Raw genomic sequence first — 19,208 nt, forward strand, 5'->3', positions numbered from 1 at the left:
TCTAATTATGAACGCACCACAGGTTTCGTTATTTAAAAAAAAATAGATCACATTATTTCTTTCTCCCTTTCAACATGAATTGATTCTTCTTGCCACTGTGCCAGCTATGGTTCTCTCATCTGTGGACAGACTATACTGAAAATTCCCGACCAAAATGCTGAATTAAATTCATTATAGCAAACTATTCCTATGGTTCCTTCAATGCTATAGAGAGAGGCAACTTAACTCATTTACTAAATGAGTTACAGTTGCTTCTCGTGTTGCGTGTCAGTCAGTCAGTTGCACGTGCTTTGTCAGTGAGTGATTTCAAGGCAAAATATGACAGATATTGTACAGGTATTGATAATCGTTGATTAATAATTTTGAAATGGACCTTCCATGATGAGTCTATGGACTATGGAGGTGCCTGTATGTAATAGTAGTAGTAAAATCACAGATATTTTATGCCAATTATAATGATACATCACTGAATGAACTAACAGAGTAAAGCTGAAAGAAGTAAAAGAATGAAAAGCATGCATTACAAGGTTAATTGTTCAGCTATTGCTAAAAGCTTTATGAAAAAAAAGCCAAGAGTGATACTATTAGGATACATTAATTTTTTTGGCTAAATTCTCAAAAATAAGCTTCGCTAAGCAGGAAACTGACCTGTTTAGAAATAGAGTATGATAAAAAGGTAAAGTTACAGATTAAACATTCATGCAAGAGATGCTTACTATTTATTGTTTCAATGAGACAGAAGCAAGGAATCTGTCCTAACAAATAAAACAATAGCATGCTGTAAAATTTAGCATGAAGTTTATGAAATGCTCTCACATTTTTTGTGCTTATCTAAGATATTAATTTTTGCAGTAATTACTCACCTCTTCAAAGGTCATATTATCTGGTATAAATCTGAGGTCTAAATGAGAGGAGCTACTTTCATATTCCATATTATCCAACTCTTCATATAAAACATTAGCTGTTTTTGGCGAGTCACACTCCACAACAGCATAGTAATACTTTAACCTGTTAAGCTGATATTTTCGCAACTTTTCCATATGATACTGACCACCTTCATTATCATTATTTGAATCTTCATCTTCTGAATCAATTATTTTATCTACCAATTCTGCTGGTCCTCGCAGCTCTTCATCTTTCATTCTTTGCAGACCATATTCAGAAGGATATATCTGAAACAAAAGTGTAAAACACATTTTGAAATGTAAACAGCTATTCCCTAAAAAAAAGTGTACCTAAGAAATATTTCCCAATTTCTTTCCAAATTTAAAAATGTCTAAGGAGAGATAAAATAATAAAGGATTGTTTATTCTATCAAAATTTAGCATTTAAGTTCATTGCCCTGTTTGGTTTAGATACGTGGAAATTGGTTAATTGGACTTTGGATTTCCCCTCCCCTTACTTTCTAAAATATTCACTCCCTAAGTTAGTGTATGCATTTGAAATTTAAAAGCAAAAAAAAAAAATAAAATAAAAAAAAAAAAATAAAATAATAGTAATAATAAAACAATTTTTTGTTATAGATAGACATCATTGAATTTTACACATTGTATTCTTTTAAATTTATTTTTTATCAGTTCTGGAAATCCCACTCCAGATAACATGGAACTTTTCCAAGCCGCTTCAGGCCTCCAATAAGCAGGACACTGGTCTTACAGTGTGTGGTGAAATCCATCTCTCACCTAAAAACTTTCACAAACATCCATTCTCAAGACAGAATTCAAACATGAAGCGTACTGGTTGGAGAGGAGCGGATATGCTAACCATTCGGCACATTTATTTAATATTGCAGAAACATGTTAAAATTTTATAAATATGATATACAGTGGTATTTCGCTAATCCGAACCTCTTTAGTCCGAACCCTCCAGTAATCCGAACTGCTTTTAAATGTAATTTCCCAAAATTATGACTTTACCACATGAATAAAAAATATAAGTTTGAAGAATGTAGCATTCTCAGTTGCTACTGCTTGGGAAGCCGTCTAAAGCAATTCGAGCGTCAAGGAAAAAAACTGTGGCCTTCTAGAATTTACCAAGATAACTATGCTGATACACAAAAAGAGGAAATTCAAAACTTGCATAATTTGGTTAGAAATATAAAACCAGATGTTGAAATTAAACAAACAGATGTCATGGAATGGATTACAGATAGAACCAAAAGTGCATTCGAAATCAAATCAGATGCTGAAATTATAAATATGACGCTACAGAATGAATTAGAAGACGATGATGACGATAAAGAACTCGAAGAAAAAAAAGTAAAACACGAAGAGGCAGTTGACAGTTTTAATACATGTATAGAATGGGCTAAGCAGAATGACACGCCATTCCACAAAATTTTATTGCTAATGCAACTCTGAGAAGAAGCATTCGAAAAAAAAATTTAGCTTCCAAGAAGCAAAAGAAAAATCAGTGACTTTTTTACAAAGAAATAAAAAAAATTATTTTTTGTGTGTTGTGTACAAGAAAGTGATATTTTTTTTACGCAAATTAAGTTATGTACAGAACTATGCAATTTTATTAAATCAGAATCCTCAACAACACAGGTACATACAAACTAAATATTTTACTAAAATAAACTTGTGTATTGTATTATTTTTTAAGTTTTGCATTACAACAGTAGCTTTTTTTTCTATCAGTTACTTCATTTATTTAGAGAATTAAATTGATGTACTATTAGAATCTGATTATTTTTGTCTAGCTGCTGTTGTCTCTTGGGGAAAAATTCGATAATTCGAACGAGCAGGGTTTTTATTGGTTCGGATTAGCGAGATACCACTGCATTTGTAAAAAAAAAATTCAACAACTTTTCTAATGCACTAAGAATGTCTAGTTTCTCAAAAATATATTTTTTTAGTTATATAATGGGTAAAACTTGACCCATTATATAACTAAAAAAATGGAACAAATCTGAAAACAAACCCCAACTCAACATCACCAGAGTTAAAGATCGGTACTATCGACGTAAGAAGCCTGAATGGCAAAGAAATGGAGCTAGCTGAGGAATTAGATAAGTACCAGATTAACATAATAGGGGTGACTGAAACAAAAAAGACCAAAACTAGTGAGATCTTTCTGAGCAATAAATACAAAATGTTATATTCAGGCAATGACAATCGAGCAAAAGAAGGAGTAGCCATAGTATTCAACACAAAATATGAGGCTAATCTTCTTGAATGGCAGTCAGTCTCAAGTAGAGTAATGTGGGCAAATATGAGAATGGGGAACTGGACAATGAGACTTATTTGTGCTTATGGTCCCACAGAAGGTTCTACCAAGGTAGAAGTGGAGGAATTTTTTGAGGCTTTAGAAAAAGCAACTGACACAATGAAAAATTGGTCCTTGTTGCGGATCTAAATAGCAGAGCAGGAAATGATTGTGAGACATACAAAAATATTTTGGGAAAATTTGGAGAAAAGAGCAAAGCTAATAATAATGGCAAATATCTGTTGGATTTCTGCTCAGGACATGGACTGGTTATTACTAACACCATGTTCCAACGTAAAAATGTGCACAAATTTACATGGAGAGAAGAGGCTAGGAATAAGAAAAGTCTCATTGACTATGTTATTGTTGATAGTGATGTTTTCTCCCTGGTGCAGGACACCAGAGGATTTGAAATTGGAAGTGATCACTATTTAGTCTTGAGCAGGATAAAATTGAATTTCATATTGAAAAGAATAACATGTAAGAAAGTTTTAAAGCGAATAAAAGTTGAGCAGCTCTCAGATGTGAACTGTAGACTAAAATACACAAAGATTATTGAAGAAAAAATGAAAGAGTTTGAGAACAGGAATCAAACCTTGGAGATTCAGTGGCAAACTCTGAAGAAAACATTGATTGATTCTGTCAGAGAGGCATGTGGTGAGGTTGTCTGCAAGGATAAAAAAATCAGAACTCCCTGGTGGACATGGTAAATTAAAGAGGCAGTGAAGGAAAAGAAGAAAGCATATCAAAAGTTCCTGTCAAATAAGTCAGCTAGTGCTCTCAGAGAATATAGAGACAAATGCAACAATGCTAAACACTGTGTAAAACTAGCTAAGCAAAAGTCATGGGAGGACTTTGGCAAGAATATAGAAAATAAATATCAAGAAGGTGGCAAAATATTCCGGAGGTTGTTGAAGAAGCTTAAGAATGGAGGAAAGAGTGCTGTAAAAGGAATTAGAGATCATAAAGATGACATGAAAACGGGAGAAAAAGATAACCTTGAAGTATGGAGTAATTACTTTGAAAAACTGCTAAATGAAAGAAGCAGTGATGACAGCACAGTGATAAAAAACACTGACCAGCCATGCAGCCAAGAATACATATCCATACTTGAAGTAGAAAAAGCCATCAAAGGCTTGAAATGTGGAAAGGCAGCAGGAGTAGATGATATTCGACCAGAAATGCTGAAGTATGGTGGTATAAAAGTCTTACAGTGGCTGCACTGCATAGTTCAGAAAGCCTGGACAGAGGGACGAAATCCCGATGATTGGAGTAGAGCTCTCATAGTACCCATATATAAAAAGGGAAATAAAACTGAATGTGAGAATTACAGAGGTATTTCCCTACTGAGTGTTCCTGGCAAGATCTATGCAAGTATACTTGAGAAATGATTGAGGAGAATTGTGGAAGAAAAGCTTGGTGAAGAACAAGCTGGATTCAGGCGAAATAGAAGCTGTCAGGATCAGATCTTCACTTTACGACAAATAGTCGAGAAATCATGGGAATATAACAAAGATCTGTATTTAAGTTTTGTTGATCTGGAAAAGGCATACGACAAGGTGCCAAGAGAGAAGCTATTCAATACACTACAGTTATATGGTGTCAGTAGGGCATTATATCAAGCAATACTTAGTCTTTATTTGAGTTGTAAGTCAGCAGTTAGAATTGAAGGAAGTACAGGAAGATGGTTTAATGTTAAATCTGGTGTGAGACAAGGATGTACATTATCCCCTCTGTTATTCATTATCTATATGGATCACGTTATGAAGGAAAGTGGTATTAAACATGATATCAAAATTGGAGATGTTAATGTCAGCTCTTTGCTTTATGTGGATGATGTTATACTTTTCAATAAATCCGCTACAAGTCTGCAAGATTCTCTGACTAAATTGAATAGCTGTTGTAATAGATATGGTATAAAGTTAGCAATAAAAAGACAAAGACAATGAAAATAGGCAGAATCATTGAAAATGTCAACTGTGTTGTGAATGGAGAACCTGTGGAACAAGTAAAACATTTCAGCTATTTAGGCATGAAATTTTACTGAAGATGGTAAATTAAATATAGAAATAGACAACAGAATCAGCAAAGCTGGTATGGTGGGAAGTCAAATGAATAAATTCATATGGAATAAGAAAGAAATTAGGTGGAACACTAAATTTGAACAAGACAGTGTTCAAACCAGTTTTAACTTGGCTAACGTAAATAAACAGCGTGTGAGAGTTTCCGAAATGAAGGAAAGAGTGTTGTATGGTGACTCGTTATTAAGAGGAGTAATAGATGGGAGTGTAACTAAATCGTACTTACCGGGTGCGAAATTTAAGGATGTAAGTGAGAGTATTAGAGTGCAAAAACAGAGGGTGAAAGAATTAATAATTGTGGCGGGTACGAATGAATTGAAAGGTGATAAATTTTTTATGATAGAGGACTTGAAAGTATTGTTAAAGGTAGCGAAAGAAAAGAGTGACAGAGTTAGAATGGTGAATCTGTTGCCGCGGTATGACAGAGAGGAGTTTAGAAGGAGGGCCATAATCGCAAATGACATTATGCGCAGGTTATGCGGATGGTGTGGTGTGGAATTCGTGGACGTGTGGAATGAGTTTGATGGGCGAAAGGACTTATACAAGATGGATGGCCTGCATTTGAATGGACTTGGTGTGCGGAGACTGGAAAAAGTGTTGCTGAATGCAGTGAAAATGGATGTGCAGAACCAGGGAAACTAGAACTACCAAGGAGGGGAGGAAGTGGATATCCAGACATCAGTGAGACAGTTGAGTGTAAAAATGTATATAATGTACCTGAGCCAGCATTAAGGACAAAAAATGGGAATGGGACATTTAGAATAACACATCAAGATAGGGGTGGGACAAAGGGATCACTGCAATTCATGTATACTAATGCCAGGAGTATTAGGAACAAGAAGGAAGAATTTTTGGCCTTGATTGGCTCTTCCTGGCCACAGGTTATTGGCATTAGTGAAACATGGCTGACGGAAGATGATATAGTTGGTGGGATAGAATGTGTAGGTTATAGTATGTTTAGGAGGGACAGAGAGAATAAAATTGGGGGAGGGGTGTTATTGATGATAGCTGATGAACTGCAGCCAAGGAGAATTGAAGTATTGCAGGATAGTGAAAGGAGCTCATTTGAGGCTATTTGGTGTGAGATTGACACTGGCAGAATAAAATATACAGTTGGGTGCTGCTATAGACCAGGTGATGGAATAGATGGTGGAGATGGTATGCATAAACAAATTGATGAAATGAGTGGAAGGAGGGTAATTATTATGGGAGATTTCAACTATGGTAACAGTGATTGGAAGAAAGAGAGGACACATGTGAGGAAGGAAATGGATTTTATTCAATTATTAAGGGATAACTATCTGAAACAGCATGTAATTGAAAATACTAGGGGTGTGAGAGTGCTTGACCTGGTAATTGCATCTCAAAATTTGACTGTAATGAATATGACCATGTTGCCACCTATTGGTGAGAGTGATCATAAGGTCTTGACCTGGGAGGTGGCTAAAGGTGTGCAATTTGTGATTAAGACAGGGTATATGTGGAATTACCGTGCTGGCAAGTATGACAAGCTTAGGAGATTGCTTGGATCAGTGCCATGGCATGTACAACTGCAAGGGCTGGACGTCGATAGAGCATGGGAAGTGGTCAAAGAGCATTTACAGGAGGTTATAGCTGATTGTATACCTAAGGTCCGAATAGTGAAACAAGTAGGGGTTAAATGGATGAATAACACCATTAAGCTTGAGCTGCAAAAAAAGAAACAACTATGGAGGGAATTTAAAGAAAGGGGCGACCTGCAGGCACACGAACGGTATAAAGTGCAGGCTAGAAGGGTAACGAGTGTGGTAAAAACAGCAAAAGCCGATTATGAAAGGAAACTAGCTATGCAAGCAAAAGAGAATCCCAATATGCTGCAAGCAAGAAAAAAACTGTACATGGCAAAATGATTTTAAGGAATGACGATGGTAAAGAGTTCACTGAACCAGTCGATATAGTGGAGTTACTGAGCGCGCACTTTGCAAAAGTATATCATCCAGGTGGTGACGTTGAAAAAATGAAGGAACCATTAGTTTATACGGGAATTGTGATGAATGAAGTGGAGGTGAATAGTCTATTACAGAACCTTAATGTGAATACATCTGTGGGATTGGATGGTATACCGGCACGGGTCTTGCATGAAGCGGCTAAGGAATTATCAGTGCCCTTGACCATGTTGTTTAATCTGAGTCTCGGGTCTGGCTTAGTCCCGAAGGCGTGGAAAGAGGGGAAAATAGTTTCACTGCATAAAGGAGGATCCAAGACTATGGTTGCAAATTACCGACCGATCAGCATATCAGGAGTCGTTGTCAAGGTCTTGGAGAAAGTAGTCAAGGGAAAAATACAGGAATGGATTGATGAAAAGGAGATACTGTACAGAGGACAGCATGGCTTTGTGAAGGGTAGATCATGCCTCAGTAACTTGCTCAAGTTTTATAACAAGGTGACGGCTGAACTGGATAAGGGAAATGGGTTTACTGTGATACTGCTGGACCTGGCAAAGGCGCTTGACAGGATACCACATGTTCTGTTCTTGGACCACTGCTGTTTAATCTGTTCATTAATGATATAGGGAAGGGTCTAAGTGGGACAGTTCATTTGTTCGCTGATGATGCAAAGTTGGGTAGGGCTATAGTGAATGCAGAAGATGTCAAAGTCTTGCAAGATGACTTAGATAGATTGGAGTTCTGGACTAAGGAGAATGGATGTCAATTTAATGTGACAAAATGTAAGGTTATGCATTTCGGAGTGAAAAGATTAGCAGCAGTATATCACATTGGTGGAACTGTACTCCAAGAGATTGAGGAGGCCAGGGACTTGGGAGTGTTGGTGGATAGGGAGATGAAGTTTAGGGGGCACATTGCGAAAGTAGCTAAATCAGCTCATCAACTCACTTGGTTGTTGAAAAATACCTTGACGAGCAGAGACAAGCAAGTTATTGTACCTCTGTACCGAGCCCTGATAAGACCTCATCTCGACTACTGTGCCCAGATTTGGTTACCTCGGTTCCTTCTTGATGGGGAGGAGGTGGAGAGGATCCAGAGGCGAGTGACCAAGATGATAGCAGGTCTGTGGAATGAACCATATGAGAACAGGTTGAAGATTTGTGGGTTGCAGAAACTAGTTGATAGGCGGAAAAGGGGAGATATGATTGAGACATTCAAATTGCTAAAAGGATTCTATAGGATTAATTCAGAGGATATTTTTGAGATCAGGACTGGTGGTGGGAAAACTAGGGGACACCCATGGAAGCTGGGCAAGAACGTGGTTAGCAGGGGTGTTAGAGCTGGGTTCTTTACTTTTAGAGTGGTAAATGAGTGGAATAAGCTGCCAGAGTCTGTTGTGGGTGCTATGACAGTGAGCGAGTTCAAGGCAAGGTATGATAGATACTGTGAGAGTGTTGAATAGTTGTGTGAACATGATGTTTAGGGCCTCCCTCGATGAGTCTAAGGACTCCCTGGAGTAGCCCGTAGTAGTAATAATAATAATAATAATAACTTATGGATCTGAGAGCTGGGTCAGAAGTAAAACACTTGACCAAAGACTAGAGACCACAGATATGAGAGTCCTTAGAAAGATTATAGGCATGAACAGATGGCATCAATGGCAATATCATATTAAAAACGAGGATATTAGGAAAGAACTTGACATTGTCAGCATCCAGGAATGCGTTAGCAGAGCTAATCTCAGGTGGTATGGTCACTTAAACAGAATGAGTGAGGAAAGATTAGCAAAACATGTGTTCTCTGCCAGGTTGGCAGCAAAACGACCCAGAGGAAGACCATAGGTGGATTGATACGGTACAAAGTGCCTTAGATGATAGAAATATAAGATCTGATAATGTTGGAGTCTTGACAAGTAACAGACTGATTTGGAGGAAAATTGTAGATAGGAAATTAATAATGATGTAATTTTTTTCATGTAGTACTATCATATCCTGTACACCCCTTGAGGGTACATGGCAGGAATTTGATGATGAACTTGACCCACTATAAAGGTGTTGCAAAAGCTAAACATATTAATACTATGTATGGACATGAGTTAGAAGAGAAGGAACTTATTAATATGTGGGAAACATATGAAGGGTTTCAAGACTGCAATCAAGTCAATATTTATCCTGTCAAATATCTTAAAATCATTAAAACACATATATGAACATATGATGATGCACATTAATGTTACTTCATTTGCCAGAACTGTGTAGTAGCCAAAACAAGAACTACAATAAATAGCTGTCTGTCTTCATCTACTAGTATTTAAAATATAAATAAGAATCTTACTTCTGTGTTTTCTCATGTAGCTTGTGTTATTTTCATAATTAGATGTAAAATAATTACTCCAACATGTGTGTTTATGTCTCCATAAATTCTTTACAATGAAAGTTTTACTTTTTTGAACCATTTGTTATTATGATAAAATGAGCTACATGTATTATTATTTATTTATATATTTACTAAAATAATGCTGGATTTAATATCCACTTGATTTATATAATTTATATATATATTTTTATTTTTTGGAATGAAGAGATAGCATTATGAATTTCCCAAGTTCCTAAGGAATAACTATCTTAGGCAATAAGGAGACCACATGAGGGTTAGGAATCTTAGATCAGATCACATTATCAGAGGATGTAAATGAATGGGATGCCTTATCCCCCCCCCCCCCAGTTCGTGAGAGTGACCATGAAGTGATCACTGGGCTGTTTCCAATCATATGAATGTGAAATTACAAGGCTGGTGATTATGAATGTATGAGTGCATTTCAAAGGTGAAAAGGCTAAATAAGGTAGGAGTAAAATGGATGAATAAAGAGATTAAGCATGCAATCTGAAGAAAAAAAAAAAAAAAAAGCGCTTTATGGAAGTAGCACAAGATGAAGGTAGTAATCACTTACATGATACATACAAAGGACAGGCAAGGAAGATGATTCAGCTGGCAAGGACAGCAAAAGTGCAGCATGAGCAGAAATTAGCCAACCAAGTCCAAGAGAGTTCTATCAATACGTGGCAAGAAGAAAGAAAGAAAGAATGATTATGGGAGGATAATGTTAGTGGATGAAAATGGTAGATGGGTATCTGATGCAGAGGATACAGTTGAGATATTCAATGAGCAGTTGGATTTGTCAGTTTTTAAAAACCGGGTTTAGATACTAGAATTAATATATAAAAATTAATTAATTATTTAATTAAAATCATTAATATTTTGACTTGAAACCGATGTATATGTTACAAGTGAGGAATTGGAAGATGAGTGTGAAGATGACTATGGCAAGGATTTTTTAAATTCTCTTTATCTAGATAACAACTGTGGATTCCCTATGTTGTCTAACAATTACAAACAATCAATTTCCCAAATCAGAAAAATTTGCAAATTTTTTAGAAAATCTCCTGTAAGAGGAAATATCCTTCAGAATTATGTAAAACAACAAAAAGGAAAGGATAACTAAGATGAAAAGCCAAACGGCTATTTTTCTGGTGAGGTTGTTAAATGAAAGGGATAAAAATCCCTTATTGTTTTTCAGCCAGTATGCGAAACTCTAAGATCGAAAACTACCAAAAAATAGCCGTTTGGCTTTTCATCTTAGTTATAATATGTTATAATATAATATAGTGGCACACCTTTCTGGTAGTCGTATAGCGAAGGTATGTAAGTTCTTTTCACTTAAACTTTGATATCATCTAGGTCTAGCTACTCACTGATGAGACCTCAAAAAAGGTTGAAACCAGTCTGGGTAGTGACCTCTTCTCATAATGTAAAGCAGTACTACATCTCCTAGGAGCTGTGTGTTTTTACATTATGAGAAAATATCAAGAATAGTGAGGGAGCTTGCTCCACCTTTGCATCGAGTTGCCTTGGTGTGGTACTACCAAGTGGTCACTTAGGTTTGGAGTCGCCGACAGTTCATCGGCATGAAACGTTTAGATCGTAGTTTTCGATCTTAGAGTTTTGCATACTGGCTGAAAAACAATAAGGGATTTCTATCCCCTTCATTTAAAAAGGAAAGGAATTAAGTCTGATTCTTGACTGCCAAACGAGATGGAATAGTTTAGAGGCCGTGACTGAAAGATTTATAACATTAAAAGAATGTGTTGTTTTAGTTTTGAATGATATTGATGCTTCTCATATGTGGAATGAAGCTCAATATCCTAAAATCATGGAGCTTCTTAAAGTGTTGGGACCAGTACGTCTAGCAGCTGAGGCAGCGAGTTGCCAATTTATTAACAAATGAAAGCATATTTGAATTTCTGTTAAATGAACTAAAAAATTTAAAAAATGAAATTAGCTCCAAATTATTAAATGCTTTAGAAGCAAGAATTCAAGATATATTGGAGACAGAGAAACTATTAATCAGGGCAATGCTCTAAAAGGAGCCACGGAAAAATCAATTCATACGTTTCTTGAGGAACCTGAAAAAATAATATCAAATCCAAAGACACTGAAGGGCGAATTTTCAGTATTTAAAGCAACCAATAAAAGAACAAAGAATTTAGATTTATTATTTGATGCCCTGAAAATGGTAAAACCAAGTTCAGTAGCCAGTGAGAGAGTATTTTTTATTTCAGGCAATTTTGTATCTAGAATAAGAACAAGATTAAGTAATCGTTCAGTGGACATTTTGTTTTTTAAATCATATTTCCTGAAGAAAAATACTAAAGAAATAAAAATTTATAATTTACATTTTGTACAGATTTTAGTTATTTTAGTTTTTTTTATTTTTATTTGGTTTTGTATGGAGTACAGTGGAACCTAGGTTGTCGAACATAATTCTTTCCTAAAGACTGTTCGGAAACCGATTTGTTTGAAAACTGAAACCATTTTCCCATAAGAATTAATGTAAAATGGAATAATCCGTTCTCGAACCCAGATGATTGCTTATTTAAATCTTTATAACAGTACTTCATGCATAAAATCGTATACAAAAACAATGAAAATGCATAAAATCTTAACAAAAAGAATAAATAGATAAAATATAGACAAAAATTGATTGCCTCTTTATTTTCGAGTATTGCACAGATCGTCGATTTCACCATACCGAACTGCATAGCAAGACCTGAGACACGCACGCCATTTTCATGTTTGGATATGATTTCCTTTCACCTCTATCGTGGTTCTAACCATTTTTCTTTTTGTTTTGCTGCTATCACTATCCTTCTTTGGCCCCACAGCAGCTTATTTAATAATTTATAAAAAAAACCCACAAAATACAGGCAGCCCTCGGTTTATACTGATTCACAATAATGCCAGTTGCCTGTGCGTGCTTTCTTACTGTAGTGTAGTTAACTGAGAAACAACGCTAGCAGGCATCGAGTGTTTGAGTGTTTACCAAGTTACTACAACGTATAAGTATCAAACCTAGTTTTAATGTTGAATCTACCTAATGATTCTATTTAATTTTTTTTACGTACATATTTAAATTGATAAAGTACATAATTACATACCATGTCTGATAATAGAAGTGCAGAAAAATTAGCAGGACTTGGTATTAAGAAGGTGCGGAAATCAATCATACTTGAAAAGAAGATGGGCAGACACGTGCTAATGTCTGCAGAAGTATGAACTTACCTCCATCGACTGTTACAATTATGAAAAATGCAGATAGAATAAAACAGTCTGTGCAACAATCAACGGCAGCACTAAATGCAAAACTACGTTATAGCAGGGGTAAACTTCATGAAAAAATTATTATCATTATGGGTGGATGACTTGAATCAGAAAAACATTCCTCGGACGCAAGCTGTTATAACTGAGAAAGCAAAACAATTTTTGAGGATCTTAAAGAGACAGATGGAGGGGCAAAGAAACATTTTTAGGAAGCAAAGGTTGGTCCATGAGATTTAAGTCTCGAAGTAAGTGCCATAATGTCAAATTATGTGGTGAGGCTGAAAGTGCAGATGTTGCGGCAGCGGCTGCTTTTCCTAAAGAATTTCAAGATTGTGTAGCACAAGGAAGTTATCCTCCTGATCTCATTCTTAATGTTGATGAGACTGGGCTCTACCGGAAAAAAATTGTCATCATGCACCTTCATTTCCTGTGAAGAATGTTCCACTCCAGGTTTTAAAGCTGCAAAAGATAGACTTGCGCTTTTGTTGAGTGCAAATGCCTCCGAAACTTTGAAGCTTAAACCAATGTTGGTGTACCATTCACAGACACGTGTCCTCAAATGTGAGAGTCTATTGGAAATGGAACAAGAAAGCTTGGGTTACACAAGACGTTTTTATAAATTGGTACACAAATTATTTTTGTCCTACCGTGCTTCACTTCTGTAAAGAAAATTATTTGCCAACCAAGGCATTGCTTTTCTTAATTAATGCCCCTGGACATCCTCAAAACCTTGCTGAAGTAAGAACACCATTTGATGTCAAGGTTGTTTACATGCCCCCAAACACAACATCGCTTTTGCAACCAATGGATCAGGGGATTATATCAATCTTCAAAGCCTGTTACCTCCATATAACATTTAAGAAATGGTAAGAGTCTTGGAAACTTCAGGAAAAACTACTAGAGGCTATTGGCGGTCATTCGATATTTTGAAGGGCATTAACAACATCGAATCAGCTTGGAATGACGTGTCAGCAAAGTGTTTAAAAGGAGCATGGCGAAAACTTCTTCCAGCATTTATGCATGACTTCGAGGAATTAGAGCAAGAGGAGAATGTTATTGAAGATGTCACCAAGCTTGCGCGAGAGGTGGGATTGTATGATATTACAGCTGAAGATGTGACAGAAGTCTTAGAGAGCCATGATAAACCACTTTCCAATGAAGACTTAAAAGAATTAGCCGAACAATTAAGTCAACATCCAAAGGAGGAGAAAGAAAATGAAGAAGGTCCTCTGAGAGATATGAAAACAGCCGATTTACGGCATATCCTTGCAAGCATAGAGACATTGACTGATGAACTCTGCGAAATGGACCACGATTGGGAATGGAGTGCGAACGTAAAAAGGAGAGTAATCGCATCTATTCGACCTTACACTGAACTCCTTAAAGAAAGAAAAAGAAAATCTAGGCAGTTAACACCGGATACTTTTTTTTTTTTTAAAAATGCAGGTGATCCGAAACCAGGAACTTCAACATAGAAATATGTAATATCTTTTCGAAGTTTCATATTTTTGGTATATAATTTTGTTTAGTTTTCATAATTAATAATTTTATTTTAACAAATATATATGCATGTATTATCAAAGCTTTAAATATAATAATGTTACACATACTTCATGTGCATATTTTTTGACTGCACGGAATAAGGTGATGGATTAAGATGATGGAGTGGCAGTATTCCCATGATGGTTAGCATGAGTTCATGTTTTAGACATCTGCCAATGTATTACGAGGTGACAAAGTTGATGGACAAGGGAGATGCATATATAATTGTCTACTCAGATTTTTCAAAAGGCCTTTGATAGACTGCCACATGCAGGCTGCTCTATAAATTTTACTAGCATGAAAAAATTTCATCATGGTGCAACAAATTATAGTAACACTGCAGCTTAAAAATATCCAATAAAAAATATCAAAAATTGGTATTGCATTTGGCAGTTGATATTTCTAAGGCCTTTGAGTGAGTCTGTCATCCTGGGAATACATGAGATTTTTCCATCAATGCTAGAGTATCTTATTGCTCTATGCCTTCATTTACAATAGGGCTCTGTACTTTCCTACATCAATGATCCTTTCTACTAATATCCAATCTTTTCATAGTTTTGCTGATGAGAGTATACTCCTTTCCTCTTCTTTTTCATTCACTAAAAAACTAGAATCAATTCAATAGCTCAAGTTACATTAACACATCCAAAGCAGACTTGCAGTAAGCTTGCCTCCTGTTCAAATGGCAGTTGAGCCTTCTGGTCTCTTCACTGCAGGGCACAAATTCAAAGGATTAGCAAATAATTCTCTATATAATGGAGAATTTGCCAGCCAAGTCTATCCTCATTTGTTCAGTATTCCAGTGGACACCTAATAATGAATCTGCTAACAGAAGGTCAGGATTTGACAGTAGGTCCAAAACCCTGGTCTAAGTGATGTATGAGGGCCTCCAAGTTACCTAGTTTTCATCATTATGATATATTATCCTGGAACAATTTAATGATTGTGATAATAATTTAGATATTTTGAATTTTCAGCACAATGAAACCTCATACATCACTTAGACCAAAACCCTGGTCTAAGTGATGTATGAGGGCCTCCTCCTCCAAGTTACCTAGTTTTCATCATTATGATATTTTATCCTGGAACAATTTAATGATTGTGGCAATAATTTAGATAATTTGAATTTTCAGTACAATGAAGTATGTCATCTGGCATGCTTCATTGTGCTGAAAAGATATATAAACCTAAACTTTGAAACAATCAATTTATTTTTTAATGTCAAAAATTGTTACTTGATATATTTACAATCTGAACCATCTGAAATGATGTATGAACCAATTACACATTAATGAAGACTAACAAAGTGAAAATTTGTATACAGATAAAGGGGAGGTGAATTTAATTACATTCTGCAGTATAAAAAATGAAATAAGCTGTAGAAATGAATTCATTACATAAAATATTAAAAAAATTGAATAATAAACTAATGAGTCAGGAAATTTACCTTGACAGAATAAACCATGCCATCAGATGGCTTAAAAGAATTGAAGAGAACCAACAGATCTGATGCTTCAATACGATCCCAATCAATGTTGCAAACAGCTAGCCTACTTGTGATTTCATTAGTGGTTTCAGCTTCAGTTAGCAATTCTCCCCACTTATGGTCAAATTCATCTTTATCTAAGTGTTTGGCAGAAAAATAATTATTTTTTTCTCAGCATTTAAACATTTAATGTAATTACTGTGCTCAACTTTATACATTATTTGATTCTTTGAAAATCATATCTTGAATTTTCTTAATTATAAAACAGATTCTTATTTAAATTTCAAAGCAATAATAAAAGGTAAAACAATCTATTTGCATAAACTTTGCTATAAAAAGAAGAGAGTGCTTTTAACAGGAATTACAGCTACAATTTCTGCCTATACAATATCCAGTAAATAATGTATCAAATCAAGGTAAGAAGAATTTTCAAGGTAACAGGCTTGTTTACTTGTTTCACAAAATAATGCTTTTTGCATCTATAATCTAATGCTTTTAATAAACATAACATATTCAACTATTACAGGGTGTTTTTTATGCATGCATTATGGTGAATGCTATAAGCTGAAATACATGCTTCTTCTAGCAGCAGAAATCTATAACAGCAATCAACATCAACTTCTGCAAATCACACAGTGGAATGAATGAATGTAGAAGAATAACTTTACTAAATGCAGATGGTATCCATGTCAGAAGCAGGTGCAGTTGTTCAAATAATGGTGCTCACTTTACTATAATCACTGCGGTTGAAGAATTTGAGGTTATGAGAAGGAGGTTCTGGTGATATTGCATTACCTAGATAAGAATTCAGTTAAACTGGTTAGGTCCTTGCCATATTTGTATCATTTGAGACTGCTCAGGAACAGAAATGAAAGAAAATATGGTAGTCCCATGTAATCAGGGTGATGTAAGATGTGCCTAACTACTGACCTATCAGTATCTCTGGAGTGGTGGCAAAGATTTTAGAGAAGTTGGTAAAATGTTTTATAATAATATAAGGCTGAACTGATACATTATGATATTGTTAGACTTTGCTAAGGCATTTGATAGTATGCAACATGAAAGGCTGTTGCATGAACTGGAGGATATGGAATTGGAATATAAACTACTAGCTTGGATAAGCGGGTGGCTGATGGGCAGGTATCAGAAAGTGGCATATGGGGATGAATATGCCAGATTTAAGGTGACTAGATATTTGGATATTTGGTCTTCGATTCCAAGGGGATGAAGCTGTGGAAAGGGTGCAAAGAAATTACAGATAATATTGGGATTATGGAATTGATATTATGAAAACAGATTGAGAGTTATGCGGACTGAGGATATTGGTAAATAGGAGAAAGCACTGTGATATGATAGAGGCCCATAGACTTTTATAAGGGTGACAATATTGGTTGATGAAATTTTTGATTATATGGAAGGTGGAGAGAGGACTAAGTGGTGGAACTGTAGAAGTTAAGTTTGTGGTTCAGAAAGATGAAAGTTAGATTTTTCTCTCACAGAGCAGTGAGTGAATGGAAGTTTACCTATTGAAGTGGTAAGTACATCTAGTGTGAATGAGTTTAATAAAAGGTATGATAGCTAGAGTGGGTGACTTATAGCATCCCTAGATGATACCTTGACTTCCTGGAGGTCTCTGATGATAATAATAATATCAAAAATTACTGTTCAACAGTAGCATGCTCATGTTGTCCATTATGCAATTGCTTGCATGATCTTAGAAACTACCTATATATTTCAGTTAAAGAATCCTCAATAGAGTGCTTCAAGGCAAAGTATATATGTGCACTTATTAGACCAGGGGTGGCCAAATACGCATCCTTTTGGAGCCAAAATAATTCCGGTAAGACTTAGAAGAGCTGCAAACTTTGACCGATGTGATGGTATGGGAGTCAGTGAGCGTGTGCATGGCAAGGTTGTAACGAGCTTGTAAGAACTGCTTTGATTAATTCTTCTCTTCTTCTCCCATAGTCCTAAATGAACCGTTGAGTCATTCATGGCTGGTAGGTGATACTCTATGCTAGCCTCCTCCAGTCGTCTCGGTCTCTTGTTCTTGATGTCAGTTGAGAAAGGGAGGAACATGTCCATTTTTTAATGTTATCGGTCCATTTTAATCGAGGTCGGCCCTAACCCTTGATCCCGGGACAATTCCTTCTAGGATTTGCTTTGGAATGCCATTAGCCCTCTCCACATGTCTGAACCATTTCATCTGTCTTCTTCTGATGACTGTCAGAATGTTTTCCCTTTTTCTCCCATCTATTGAGTCAATCAGTTTTCGGACATTTTCATTGGTTTTGTGAGCGGTATAGGGAATTCTCAAAAGTCTTCTGTAAGTTTTCATTTCGAAAGACAGGAGTCTCCTTACACATCTAATTTTAAGGAGCTTACTAAGAAAATGGATACAAGGAAGGCCTCTACTAGTAAATAGGTAACTAAAATTGTTTCGACTTTAAAATTATTCACAGTAAACTTCATTTAATGTGTTTTGAATTAAACTTTTTTATTGCAGAAATTTTTATTAACCCTGTTTCTCTCTCTTCTTTTTATTTCCTTCCTCTTTTTTGTCATCTCCACTTCTCTTTTTGTTTATTTTTTCCTGGTAGATTGTGAAGAGCCACGTGATGCGTGGACAAGAGCCGTATGCGGCTCGGGAGCCATGTTGTGGCCATCCCTGTATTAGACTCAGTGCTGCCTTAAGATAGGGGACAAAGAGAACAGTTACCTAGGGATAACAAATTTCTTGTGACTGCAAATTCTGCCTTTAATAATTAACAAAAACTGTTTGTGGAAAAATTAAGGATACACACATATGTAGCTTACTATCAAAAGCTATTTTTCTATTATACAGTTTTATGAAATATTTTATTCTGCTGTAAGAGTTTTTCAGATTCGTTATAGTAAGCATTCATAATTTCTGCAAACAAAAATTAACTAAACTCTTCTGTATGTTGCTATTATATAGATATAATTGGTGTCTCGATAAAGAATATGTCAAAAAGAAAAAAGTGAACATTCCATTTGACTCCTTTTTCAAGAAGATATACAAAAATAAATACAACTGAAATTTAAGTCTAAAGTATTTTTGGAACGTTCTTTCAAAAACAAACAATAATTAAACACAGGTTACATTTGAATTTAAGAATATTAAAAATTATAACAAAAATTTTCAATGAAAAAAAAATTAAATTAGTGTGTAAAATAGCCAAACCTTTCAGTGCCATGAAATTTCATATTGAAATCAGTAAAGCTTTTAGATCATTAGTTTTGTCTGGAACAGATACAAAGCATCATTCCTTCATTTTTTGTGGATGC

General features: G+C 35.5%; 1 protein-coding gene across 1 annotated transcript in view; it reads right to left on the reverse strand.

The window, feature by feature from the left end:
* Window positions 1-19,208, reverse strand: part of LOC150105091 (ESF1 homolog) — a 104,472-nt gene that overhangs the window by 63,096 nt on the left and 22,168 nt on the right. The window contains exons 4-5 of the mRNA XM_090396152.1: window positions 15,861-16,036; window positions 864-1,172 (exon numbers count right to left, since the gene is read on the reverse strand). Coding sequence (XP_090252278.1) covers window positions 864-1,172; window positions 15,861-16,036 — 485 coding nt within the window. The remainder of the gene's footprint in view (window positions 1-863; window positions 1,173-15,860; window positions 16,037-19,208) is intronic.

This window comes from Typopeltis vanoorti, chromosome 7, assembly GCF_054136105.1.
Source record: "Typopeltis vanoorti isolate ZY-2024b chromosome 7, IOZ_Tvanoo_1.0, whole genome shotgun sequence".
Classification (NCBI taxonomy): Eukaryota; Metazoa; Arthropoda; class Arachnida; order Uropygi; family Thelyphonidae; genus Typopeltis; species Typopeltis vanoorti.